General features: G+C 34.6%; 1 protein-coding gene across 6 annotated transcripts in view; it reads right to left on the reverse strand.

Moving 5' to 3' along the window:
• The window catches only part of CCDC88A (coiled-coil domain containing 88A), a 125433-nt gene that overhangs the window by 42134 nt on the left and 68897 nt on the right, over positions 1-14402 (reverse strand). For all 6 annotated transcript variants that reach the window (XM_005686619.3, XM_005686617.3, XM_013967661.2 and 3 more), the window contains exons 13-16: positions 9354-9538; positions 3975-4112; positions 1453-2523; positions 21-148 (exon numbers count right to left, since the gene is read on the reverse strand). In XM_005686619.3, coding sequence (XP_005686676.2) covers positions 21-148; positions 1453-2523; positions 3975-4112; positions 9354-9538 — 1522 coding nt within the window. The remainder of the gene's footprint in view (positions 1-20; positions 149-1452; positions 2524-3974; positions 4113-9353; positions 9539-14402) is intronic.

A 14402-nucleotide genomic window follows, 5' to 3' on the forward strand; every position in this document is an offset into this window, starting at 1 on the left:
TCAGATAGCTTAATACTCACCGGTCATCAGTACTTTGCTCATCATGTAAGAGTCGCTCTTTATTTAACCCTATCTTCTCAAGCTCATGAGTTAATTTTTCAAGATCATTATTCATTTGTTGAGTCTTCAATTTTTCACTCACCAAATCCTTATTTTAAAAGTAATGCAAAACTCACATTAGTGTTGTGAACATAAACATCAAAGAAATTCAGCCAAGATTTCATCCAGGAATACACATAATTTAAACCAGGAAAGACAGAAAGGCTGTTGCTGAACTTTTTATCAATTAAAAAATAGTCAAGCAAAAAAATTATAATCCAATTCAAAGAGCAATGTTTTCCTTCTTCTATTTTGCTAATACTTTTTAACTTTTTAATGTTAAAAAGTAAAACGAGAAACTTATACTTGTGATTACACACCTTAGGTTTGAAAAGTGTGGGGGAAACAACATATATCCATTAACTTTTCATAGTGAACTAGAACTCTAGTGCATATTTCTTTCATGAATATATGTTGGATACAACATATATTCTCCCATCACAAGCACCCCTCTCCCAGTGGGAGGCCTGACATTGATCTGAATAACTAGGGGGAATTCTTAGAGATGTGGGGACCAGGAACCTAATGCTTATGTGTGTAAGACTGTAGAACAACAGAAAGGAAACAGAAAAAGGATAATAATGATCCCTTTTCAACGTCTCTTTAGCAAAAAGGCAGATTTCCCAGTGCAAGCATCTGCCAGAATGCTAAGTTTTTTTAAATTGAACTTAAAAGGTTATCATATATAGTAGAGCATACGGACAGCAAATAAACATTATTTGCTCTCTTCTGAGCTACACCAACCATTTATTGCCAATCTACTCCTATAAATTTTAGAATTCTTCATGATACACCGATCCAACCAACTACCAATTGTTCGATGTTGACCAGATTTGCATTCTCTTGCTTATATTCTCTCAGTCAAAATCCAAGGGACTTTGAAATCTGAAAGATCTAGATGTGAATACAGAAATCCAAACCTACCATTTTGTTCTTAAATAAGTTACTTAATGTCTCTGAACCCCAGTTTTCTAACCTAATGGAGGTAACAGAAATAAAGGATTGGTTGTAAAAATTATCCAGTATTTGGCACATAGCCAGTATTCAATAACTAGTAATTATCACATTCAGTAAGTTTTGATCATATATTTTAATATTACCTTGAAACAAAAGTGTAAAATTATAAGAAATAAGTCAGATACTACATGGATAACTTATTAGTATAATTTCTTAAAAAATACAAATTGCATTCACTTCTTAATTTAACACAAGTTGGAAACTTGGAAAATTTTTAATTCTAAATTTCTACTTTGAACCATAAAATAGATTATACAAATTACCATAATAAAGCTTAAAGAAGTTCTAAGTTAAAAAGATTTAAAAATTTGTGTGAAATTTAAGTAATTAACTTACCTCTCGTAATGTAACCAAAGTTTTTATATCAATAGTTGCTCTTTTCACAAGCTCTTTATTTTCTTTCTCTAATTCTTTCAGACGAACGCAGGATTCTTTATAAATACCAATCTCTTTGAAAAGGGTTTTGTTTTCTTTTTCCAAATTTCCAATTTTCACATTATTTTCTTCTAATGTGGTATCTTTTATTTCTGCTTGTTGCCGGAGTCTCTTATTTTCCTTTTCCAGTTGTTTTTTATCCTTTTCCAGTTGAGAAGTCTCTTGCTCTAATGATTTATTTTCTTTTTCCAGCTGTTCTAGTCTTTTGCTAGATATTTTTAACTCTTCTAGATTTTTCTGCAATGTTTGATTTTCCATCTCTAAGTCCTGTAGTTCACTTTCCAATTGTTGGATTTTTTTATTGCTGTTTTCAAGAGCTTTCTGTAGCCTTTGATTTTCTGTATCTAAACCCTGATAACTAACTTCTAAGCGTTCTGTCTTCTTGAAAGATGCTTTCATGAGCTCTAAACCTTTCTTAAGTTGTTCTTTTTCACTTTCCAATTCTTTATTCTCTAGTTGTAGCTGAGCCATCTTCATGCTTGCACACTTCAAAGATTCCACACTCCTTCGAAGTTCTAAGTTTTCCTCATCAAGCTGGGAATTCTCTTTTTCCAGGGATTCTAACTGAAAAGTGAGGTTTTTAAAGCTATCCAATGTTTTTTTAAACTTCCTATTTTCTCTTTCTAACTCTGAATTTTCTTGTTCTAAGGCCTCAATTTTTTCGCAAGTAATTTTTAAATTGGTTATCTTTTTCTGTAACAGTTCATTTTCTTTTTCAAGGTGATGCAACTCATTTTCAAGTTCTTCTGCTCTTTCTCCTTTTTCTTTATAATGTTCCAATTCTTTTCTGATTTGCCTTTTCTCAAATTCAATCTTGCTTAGCTTGCTACTTGTTTCTTTGATAGATTCATGGAGAATTTTGTTTTCTTTTTCAATGTCTTTCACCCTTGCTTCAGCACTTATCTGGGAGCGCTGCCTTAAGGAGGACACAGTTTGATTCAGATGTTCATTTTCCTGTTCTAATATTTTAATCTAATTTAGTAAAAAAAAAAAAAAGGAGAAAATTTAAAACTTAATGGAACATGAACTAAATATTTAAAAATTACATAGTTTTCTACCTCCAAAAACTAGCAGGGAAATCAGATCATAAAAAGGTGCTAAAATTGTCTATTTTAATTTTAATTCTGACAAATATTTACTAAGAGATCACCATGTACATGTACTGCCAGGTGTTTAAATTTCATATCTTTAGGGAGTCCAAAATGTATAGGAACTGTTAAGAGAGATGAATATTAACCAAAATGATCTTCAGATTATATAGTGGTGATATGTTTCAAATTCAAATATGAGTCTAGATGAAATGTATACACATATCTTCTTAAAGATACATGCTTTTACATTCATTCAAGAAATTCACAATGCATATATACAGGAAGACCTCAGTAAACACATTATTTGCTCTATTATATGCGTACATATGTATATGTATGTGTGTGTGTATTATTTGTGTGTATTCATTTCCTAAAAGAATTCTAATTTGGAAACATCAAAATAACAATATTCCTGGTACATTTAAAATGAAAACATCCAATTTATAGTATGGTCTATTATAAAGGTAATGGTTCTTAAAATACAGTGTGTTAAACAATCAATTCCAAGAAACTTGTAAAAATAGAGATTCATGCTTAGCTCTAGAATTTTTGTTCCATCACTCTATGGAAATGCGTATTTTTACAGGTGTCCTAAGGACTAACCCTAGTGGTTCAGATGGTAAAGAGTCTCCCCTGCAATGCAGGAGACATGGTTCAATCCCTGGGTCGGGAAGATCCCCTGGAGAAGTAGACGGCAACCCACTCCAGTATTCTTGCCTGGAAAATCCCATGGACAAAGGAACCTGGCAGCCTACAAGACTACAGGGTCACAAAGAGTTGGACATGACTGAGCAACTAACACTTTCAACTTTGAGGACTATAGCTCGATAATACAAATAATTTTACTTCTAAAAACTAAAAAATTTAAAACAGCCAGTTATTTAATTTATTTGATTCTCAGTTTCTTCAAGCATAACATGTAAATGACCAATAAAACTTGAGAGCAAGTATGAAAATATACAGAACAGTTGCTGCCACCACTTCAGTGGGATCAGAGTAGAGCTGCACTTCATCCCAACTTCATTCAGGGCCTTCAATATCTGCAGTCTCATTCCACTGACACTTGGAAAGCAATTCATGCACAGGTACCACGAAATTTTCTATCAGACAACTATTAAGCACACTGATAATTTTAAAAATTCTAAGTTTTGTCTTCAACTTTTCAAAAATGCATGGGATAGAAAATGAGGTAAAACTATAGTTACTTTAAAATCTAAAAAGTTCTAAAATATTTCATTTAACGTTGTTATGAAAATTTTACTTGCACAAACTTTAAAATAACTGTTGTTAATAAGTTTTAAGATCTGTTGCTTAATAAAAAAATTTATGAACCTGTCTCTCTGAATTTTCTCGAAGTGTTTCGATCGTTTTTTCAAGCTGAGCTTTTTCCTTCATTAGATCCTTGCTTAAATTCTGACAATTTTGAAGACTTTGCTTTTCTTGAATAATCTCATTTTCAAGGATTTCAACCTGGTGAAAATGAAATCACAAAACAACATATCATTAGTATTTCAAAATAGTGGAACCATGTATAAACAAAAGCTAATCACTGAATAAAGGGTAGAAGACAGATTTAGAATAGTGAAGTTTAAGAATTTCATAGAAAAATTCAAGTAGTATTTCAAGGTAATTTTAGCAGCTATCTAAAATACACAGACATGATTATCTTTCTTGTCCTCTGCATCTTTGAAGGCAAATTTCCACTTCTAAACACAAACAAATACAACTGCATACATACACACATGCCACAGGAAGAATACACAAAACATACTGAAAAAAAACTCTCTTGGCTTGAATGGATTTGTAAAATGGAAATTTAATTAGTCAAGGAATTTAGTGTACAAGAAGGAACAGATGAGAAAATGAGACAAGAAGGAATCTGGATTAAAAAGAGAAAAAAAGGAGACTACTAGAGAAAAAAAGATTTGAGCAAAACTCTAGCAAAGTATGAGGTTAACGAGTATGAAAAATTCAACTTCAAAATATGCCATACTAGTGATTTCCCCATTATTATGTAACATATTCAAACCAGATAACCAAAAAAAAAAAGATTTAGACATATAAAATATACCACTTCACATTTAAGTATTACCTAAATCCTTGTAACAACAGTAAGAAACTCTAAGAAATGATATTAATATCTCAAAAGCATAAAGTCACAAATCTTATTCAATAATTCACATTAAGTTTACACAATCAGGAACCTTTAAGCTATTAATAACTAATCTGGTTCTCACATTACATACTGAAATATATGGATAGTATTTATTTAATTAAACTCATTTGCTATATTAATGGAATTCAAATGAAACATTCAGTTTACAAAAGATATACAAAGAATCAAAAATTGCTGGAATCACTAATTTACTAATCAGACTTTAAAGTTAATTTCAAAATAAAAATTCCAGATGTATAGTGGCGGCAAAAATAAAACCATTCCAAGTTCTAAATGGCCACTTCTATTTTAACACTAATTTATTGTGAAATGCTTATTTGGTTAATGAATTAAAGATGATGCAAAGAATATTTTAAAAGAGAAAAAATCTTTCAAGAAAATCAAAGTGTCTATCTGCATTATCTAAGGCAGTGATTCTCATGGCATGGTTCCACAATAGCAGGATGAGTCTCACCTAGGAACTTCTTGGAAATGAGAATTCTTATCCTACCCTGGCCCTACCACATTAGAAACTCTGGGCATGGGGCTCAGCAATCCGTATCTTAACAAGTGCTGAAGGTTACTGTGATGAATACCTACCTATCCAAAGCTACTGGTCTAAAAACTAGGCAGATTTTCATAATCAAATCTAGAAACAGAGAATCCAAAGGAAAAACTAGACATAGCTGACACATGTAGAAAAATATTTATTACAGTATATTTTTCAGTGACCAAGAACTGGAAACACATTTTGAAGGGTATACATGATGGAGGGTATTCATGATAAAAATATCATGTATGTCTTTATAATATGATTTCTATTTATGTATATTGTGTGTATGTGTTTGTGTAGGTAGAAAGCTATGCACAAGTAAATTACTTGGTCTAACTGTCCCACAACAGGAAAATAGAGTATCTCAGAGATACTGCAAGTTTGGTCAAGACCACTGCAATAAAGTAAGTATCACAATTAAACAAGTCAAATGAATATTCTAAAAGCTATGTTTACCCCACACTGTAGTCTATTAAGTGTGCCATACCATTATGTCTAAAACAACCAATGTACATACCTTCCTTAAAAAATACTTCACTGCTAAAAAAAGTTAACCATCACCTGAGCTTTCAGCAAGTTTTAATCTTCTTGCTGGGGGAGTGTCTTGCCTAGATGCTGATGGCTGCTGACTGATCAGGGTAGTGGCTGCTGAAGGTTGGGATGGCTATGTAATTTCTTAAAATAAAACAATAAAGTCTGCTCTGTCAGTTGACTCTTCCTTTCATGAACAATTTCTCTGTAGCATGCAAGGCTACAAAAACTTGTTTTTTCAAAATTGGAGTCAGCTCTCTTAAACACAGCCACAGTTTTGTCAACTTTATGTAATATTTAAGTCCTCTGTTGATATTTCAACCAACTTCACAACATCTTCAACAGTAGACTCCGTCTCAAGAAACTTTCTTTACTCATGCACAAGAAGTAACTCCTAATCCATTACAGCTGTATCATGAGATTGCAACAAATCAATCGCATCTTCAGGCTCCATTTCTAGTTCTGGTTCTCTTGCTAATTTCTCCACATCTGCAATTACTTCCTCCACTGAAGGCTCTAAGTCATCCATGAGGGGTAGAATCAACTTCTTCCAAACCCCTGTTATCGTTGTTATTTTTACTTCTTCCCATGAATCACGAATATTTTTAATGGCATCTAGACTGGTAAGTTCTTTCCAGAAGGTTTTCAATTGACTTTGTCCAGACCCATCAGAGGAATCACTTTTGATGGCAGCTATAGCCTTACAAAATAAAGAGTAAGACTTCAAAGTCAACTTACTCTTTAATCTATGGGCCACAGAATGGATATTGTGTTAGTAAGCATGGAACAACATGAATCTCAATCCTAAGTCTCTAACAGAGCTCTTGGGGATCAGGAGCACTGTCAATGGGCAGTCATATTTTGAAAGAAATTTTTGTTTGAGCAGTAGACCTCACAAGTGGGCTTAGAATAGTTAATAAACCATACTGTAAACAGATATGTTGTCATCCAGGCTTTGTTGTCCATCAAGAGAGTATAGGGAAAGTAAGTACAGAGAGAACACATTAAGCAGAATTCTTAAGGGCCCTAAGATTTTTGAAACTGTAAATGACCACTGACTTCAAGTCACCAGCTTCATTAGCCTCTAACAAGAAAGTCAGCCTGTCCTTTAAAGAAAAAAAATATATTTATTTGGCTGTGCCAGGTCTTAGTTGTGGCATGCAGGATCTTCAGTTGTGGCATGTGGGATCCAGTTCCCTGACCAGGGATCAAGCCTAGGCCCCCTTTACTGGGAGTGTGGAGTCTTAGCCACTGAGACTGCCAGGGAAGAAACCTGTCCTTTGAAGCTTTGAACCTAGGCATTAATTAAACTCTTCCAGCTATGGAAGTCCTAGATGGAATCTTGTTCCAATAGAAGGTCGTTTGTCTAGCTAAAAATCTAGTTTAGTGTAGTCACCGTAATTAATTATATCTTCTGGAAAACTAAATACAGCTTCTACTTTAGTACGTGCTGTACTTTTCTGTTATGGAAACATCTCTCCTTCAACCTCACAAACCAACCTCTAAAAGGTTAAAAGTTTTCTTCTGAAGCTTCCTCACCTCTCTCAGCCTTCACAGAACTGAAGAGAGGGCCTTGCTCTGGATTAGGCTTTGGCTTAAAGGAATGCTGTGGCTGGCATGTCTTCTATCCAGACCACTAAGACTCTCCATATCAGCAACAATGCTCTTTTATTTTCCTATCATTCAAAGTTCACTGAAAGTACTTTTAATTCAAGAACTTCTCTGCATGCACATCTTGGCTGACTGGTGTAGGAGGCCTACCTTTCAGTCTATCTCAGCTTAACACTCCTTCCTCACTGTTTTTAATCATTTCTAGCTTGTGACTCGATTGTGAGAGTGAGAGATGTGCAACTACTCCTTTCACTTGAACACATACAGGCCACTCTAGGGTTATTAGTTGCCTAATTTCAATATTGTTGTGTCTCGGAATAGGGAGGTACAAGGAGAGGGAGAGAGATGGGGAAATCAGCAGTCAGTGGAGAAGCTGGAACACCACATCACTTGATTAAGTTCACTATCTTATATGGGTGCAGTCTATGCCACCCCAACACATTAAAATACTAACATCAAAGATCACTGACAGAGATCACCATAACAAATACAGTAACAATGAAAGAGTTTGAAAAATTGTGAGAATCACCAAAATGCGACACAGAGACATGAAGTAAGCAAACGCTATTAGAAAAATAGTGCTGAGAGACTTGTTTGAAGCAGGGTTGCCTCAAACTTTCAAGTTGTAAACAACAACAACAGCAATTATCTGTGACGTGCAATAAAGTACTATGCAATAAAATAAGGTAAGCTTGTTATTTCTTTTCAAAGTCTACTTAAATTCAGGTTTCATAATCCCTAAACTGTGGCCTCTAAATACCACTATCGACTAAAAGAAAGAAGGGCTTTTTAGAGAAATGGCTGTGTCCAGGTCTGAGGCAGGAAATGTTTCAGAGGAACCTAGAACACTCTGTCACAGCAGAGAGCAAGGAAGCTCTCCAGGAATGCTCAGGTCATGTCATAAGGATTCAGGTAGCAGCTTAAAAGAGTTGGGAGGGTAAGAAAAATGCAGTGTATTAAAATAAGTGAAATATTTTTAAATCTGTGAGTTTATTATGACACCACAACAAACTCAATAATTATCTCAGGAGGATATGAGAGAACCAGTTTATTACTAGGAAACCAGTAAATAAAGGACAAGAATCAAACATTCATCCCACTTTACCCACCCTAAGAGTTATTCCTCAGAGTAACTAACAGTGGTTTATTTTTTAACCCAGTATTTTTTTTTAAAAAGAAATTTTCCTTACAGAAACACTCTAGCTACCAAATTAAGAATGGATGATATACTATCAGGATTTTGTACCCTCTGATTAATTAAGGGATCTAAACCAATGATTTTCTATGACTACAAACATCACTTTCTTCAACAGAAAAACTACTAGGAAAGAAGAGTAAATCTATAGACTAAAAAAGACTTAAGGGACACGTCAACTGATTGAACATACCAATCTTATTTGGATTTATATTTAAAAATATTTGAATATATTTATATTCAAAATATGAAAAAAATTTTTTAAATCATAATAGATTTGAGAAACTGAAATGCTGATCAAAAGCTATAATTTTTTAAGTGTGATATCATAACTGTTCTTTTTAAAAATTCCTTACTTTTTAGAAATTTATAACTGAGATATTTATTGGTAAGACATTACCATGTCTAGAACTTACTTCAAAATTATCTGGTGGTTGCACAGACAGTATCTAGGGTAGAAGTAAGATTAGGTGTAAGATAATAACTGTTGAACTTGAATGAGTCTACGAGTACATTCACTTCATATTTATGTAAGTTTGAGATCTATATAATAAGTTAAAATAGTATTGAGGGTATAATAAAAGTTGGAAAATAAATGTTCTATCTAAACACTATTTACTTTTACATATACCTTTTTTACATTATCTTAAACATTAATTTTTATACCTTCTTACTTAGTCTTTGATTTTCTTTTTCAATTTTCAGGATTTTGGAGGTGGTGCCTTCAGCAGAATCCATAGTACTCCGAAGCTCTTCTACAGTTTTTGTCAAACTCTGATTTTCCATCTCCAACTTCAACAATCTACTTGATGTCAATTCATTCACCTCATGGCCCAAGGATTTCTGTGGTGCTGTAATATTGAAAAAGATGACACTGGTAAAACTATGCTTACTCTTCACTATTTAAAATACTTAGTGTGAATACACTAAATCATCTGATCCTTAACTTTAATAAGTTATACAAGATAGACACAATTAAAAAACAGAGATAAATACAGGTAAATCTTTAAATTCTAATGCATTCAGAAGTGGGGGCTTTCCTGGTGGCTCAGTGGTAAAGAACCCGCCTGCAATGCAGGAGACGCAGGAGATGAGGGTTCGATCCCTGGGTCAGGAAGACACCCTGGAGAAGGAAATGGCAACCCACTCCAGTATTTTTGCCTGGAGAATCCCATGAACAGAGGAGCCTGGCTACAGTCCATAGGGTCGCAAAGAGTCAGACACAACTGAAGCGACCTAGCACACACACGTGTATATATCCACAAGCATTCTAGTTGGAAAAAAAGTACAAAATTTAGACTGAAGTGACTAGACTTTTAGTCCTAATTCCATGAGAAAACAACTTAAACCTCAATGAATCTTAACTTACTTGGACAAAATATAGTTACTATCCTGTGTATCTAACAGAGTTACTGTGTGACTCAAATAACAAGTGTAAAGCATATTCTATGCCACACCTTCAAAGATTAAAAAAAGGAAAACAGTTTGAAGGGGAAAAAAAAATCCCAATCTGATTCTGAGAAAGGCAAGACAGTACTATACACAGGTCACTTCAAAACAGTCTTTCTCTAAATGAAGATTCTAGTTAATTAAGTATAAAGAGCAACAAGCAGTCCATTTTGCCAATGGAAACCATCTTTCTAAGCAGCTTTTGGAATTATATTTTTTAAAATAAGAAAACTCAGTTTTAACATCTGGAAATGTTTTCCAGTAAGCCAAAAATAATTATTTTCTAATAACTGTATAATAGACTCATTAAATATTTTGAAGATATAAAAATATTAGGATTCACAAATGAAATATGACACTTAGAATTTATTTTGAAATCCTAGATTTCAGGAAAGGAAATGAACAGAAATACAGGAGGGCATTTCTAGGTCTGTCTACTTTGTATATGTTTGAAATCTTCCATCATAAAAATCAAACACACACATAAACACACACACAAACCATGTATCCCCACAAGTCATACATTCTTTTTTTAAAAATAATGTAGAGTAAAATATTTCCTAAGATTTAAGAAAGCCTCAATTCTTATTTCAAGTTTTTGTTCTAGTCAGCACACTGTTAATCTTTTATTAAAAGCTGGTATCATAGATAGTCACTGACTTCATAAATTTTATTAGTTGTCCATGTCTTCTTAAGTAAAACTGATTTCAATTAAACAAGATTAGGCTACAAAACATGATATGCCTTAACAAAACTTTCAATACTAGGTGCTTCAAAGAAACTTCAAGCCATCTTACAAAGAATAAAAAGGATGCATACAACACATTTTTAACATGGGAGAATTGTCTATATTTTGGATGAAAAAAGGAACCCTGATTGTACATACACACTGATGATGATATATAAAATAAATGTGTGTATAGAAAAATTCTAGAAGCAAATTTTGTGAAACGTAAAAGGCAAGAAATTATTAGCGACTTTGATTTCCTTCTTTACATTTTTCACATTCAACAAATTTTCTAGAAAGTTCCTTGTATAGTTAAAAAAACTATACTATACTAATATTCTGTTCTATGACTGCAGCAAAACAACTAATAATAATAATAATAAAACACTCAAATGCTATTTACAAGGTGTTCTAAAGAGCTTCATTAACAAATTCAACTCTCACAACAACCCCACCAGATAGTCCTTACTATTACTGTCCCCACCTAACAGCTGAGAAAACTCCTAACAGTGTAATTTTAACTACTTGAATAGTTAAGTTCAGTTGCTCAGTTCTGTCTGACTCTTTGCAACCTCGTGAACTGCACCACGTCAGGCTTCCCTGTCCATCACCAACTCCTGGAGTCCACCCAAACCCATGTCCATTGAGTCGGTAATGCCATCCAGCCATCTCATCCTCTGTCGTCCCCTTCTCCTCCTGCCCTCAATTTTTCCCAGCATCAGGATCTTTTCAAATGAGTCAGCTCTTTGCATCAGATGGCCAAGTATTGGAGTTTCAGCTTCAGCATCAGTCCTACCAATTAACACCTAGGACTGATCTCCGTTAGGATGGACTGGTTGGATCTCCTTGCAGTCCAAGGGACTCTCAAGAGTATTCTCCAACACCACAGTTCAAAAGCATCAATTCTTCGGCGCTCAGCTTTCTTCACAGTCCAACTCTCACATCCACACATGACCACTGGAAAAACCACAGCCTTGACTAGACAGACCTTTGTTGACAAAGTAATGTCTCTGCTTTTTAATATGCTGTCTAGGTTGGTCATAACTTCCCTTCCAAGGAGTAAGCATCTTTTAATTTCATGGCTGCAATCACCATCTACAGTGATTTTGGAGCCCAGAAAAATAGTCAGCCACTGTTTCCCCATTTATTTGCCATGAAGTGATGGGACCAGATGCCATGATCTTCGTTTTCTGAATGTTGAGCTTTAAGCCAACTTTTTCACTCTCCTCTTTCACTTTCATCATGAGGCACTTTAGTTTTTCTTCACTTTCTGCCAAAAGGGTGGTGTCATCTGCATATCTGAGGTTACTGATTTTCTCCTGGCAATTTTGATTCCAGCTTGTGCTTCCTTCAACCCAGAGTTTCTCATGATGTACTCTGTATATAAGTTAAATAAGCAGGGTGACAATATAAAGCCTTGATGTACTCTTTTTTAATTTTTATTTTTACTTTATTTTACAATACTGTATTGGTTTTGCCATACATTGACATGAATCAGCCACGGGTGTACATGAGTTCCCAATCCTGAACCCCCCTCCCACCTCCCACCCCATATCATCTCTCTGGATCATCCCTGTGCACCAGCCCCAAGCATCCTGTATCCTGTATCGAACATAGACTGGCGATTCGTTTCTTACATGATAGTATACATGTTTCAATGCCATTCTCCCTAATCATCCCACCCTTTGCCTCTCCCTCTGAGTCCAAAAGTCCATTCTATACATCTGTGTCTCTTTTGCTGTCTCACATACAGGGTTATCCTTACCATCTTTCTAAATTCCATATATATGTGTTAGTATACTGTATTGGTGTTTTTCTTTCTGGCTTACTTCACTCTGTATAATCAGCTCCAGTTTCATCCATCTCATTAGAACTGATTCAAATGTATTCTTTTTTAATGGCTGAGTAATACTCCATTGTGTATATGTACCACAGCTTTCTTATCCATTCATCTGCTGATGGACATCTAGGTTGTTTCCGTGTCCTGGCTATTATAAAGAGTGCTGCAATGAACACTGGGGTACATGTGTCTCTTTCAATTCTTTTTCTTATTTGGAACCAGTCTGTTGTTCCATGTCCAGTTCTAACTGTTGCTTCCTGACCTGCATACAGATTTCTCAAGAGGCAGGTTAGGTGGTCTGGTATTCTCTTGAAGAACTTTCCTCAGATTCTTGTGATCCACACAGTCACAGGCTTTGGCATAGTCAATAAAGCAGAAATAGATGTTTTTCTAGAACTCTCTTGCTTTTCCCATGATCCAGAGGATGTTGGCAATTTGATCTCTGGTTCCTCTGCCTTTTCGAAAACCAGCTAGAACACCTGGAAGTTCACAGTTCACGTACTGCTGAAGCCTGGCTTGGACAATTTTGAGCATTACTTTACTAGCGTGTGAGATGAGTGCAATTGTGCATAGTTTGAGCTATCTTTGGCATTGCCTTTCTTTGGGGTTGGAATGAAAATGGACCTTTTCCAGTCTTGTGGCCACTGCTGAGTTTTCCAAATTTGCTGGCATATTGAGTGCAGTAGAAAACATTGAAATCTGAATTGTTTTCTTTGTAACTCAATTCACATGGAATACAATTAAAAAGTTCCACAAATGTTTTATGTAACACCTCTTGGCAAGTTCATTGGCTGAGTATCATCACTTACTATGAAGTCAATTTACATGAGGTCCCAGAACTTGGAATTAGGTTCCCAAGTGTAAAATTAGGAAAAGCCTAATAGTAATAAATATGACAAGTCATCTGCAGAAGTTACCATTTTTTAGCACCAGGCTATAAGCTCTCAGAGCCTGCTACAATAAAACAGGTATAATAATATACTGGTTTACTGAGAAACTGGGGAACCAGTCTAATTGAAATAAATGTGACTGGGGTATAATTTCAATAAAGTATATCAGTATTAGCAAACTCAAAGTTTTAACACAAAAGGCCACATTGTATGTATGTGTCTAGCTTTAATAAAGAGGACAAGTTAATGTGGAGGCAGAGACATAGAGCCAAAAGTTAAATATTTATCTGAGGTCTTTTATTACCTCCCAAGTATAAGTGGGCTTGAGCAACTGGTAGGTATAATCCTAAAATGGCGATGACACATATGGATGAAAGTAACTGTAAAGGTCCTTAAGTTGCTTTATTCTGGCTACATATTCACCAAAGAATATTCCCATTACATTCTGATGTCCTATTTAGGTTTGCCTACAGTCAAAGAACAGGCTGACCAGTAGATACGACTTTTCTGTTCTATTTAGTAGATGATTATATCTCTCAAAATACATTAATAAACCGATACCCCCACTTCTTGGGATATTAACATGAAATAGTGCCTAAACAATGGATCAAATCTGTTACTGCACTCAAAGTTGAGCTGTAAAACACACAGAGATAAGGATCGAACCCAGAATTGTGGAAATTAATATATTCTTCTGTGAAATCCTATCTAGGGAGATAGCTGGTCTTTTGAGACATCTCCAGTCAAGGAAAATAAAGACAAGTAAGAAAATATCCAGAAATGTAAGCATACATACAATGTCATTTATT

Source organism: Capra hircus, chromosome 11 (genome assembly GCF_001704415.2).
Source record: "Capra hircus breed San Clemente chromosome 11, ASM170441v1, whole genome shotgun sequence".
Lineage (NCBI taxonomy): Eukaryota > Metazoa > Chordata > Mammalia > Artiodactyla > Bovidae > Capra > Capra hircus.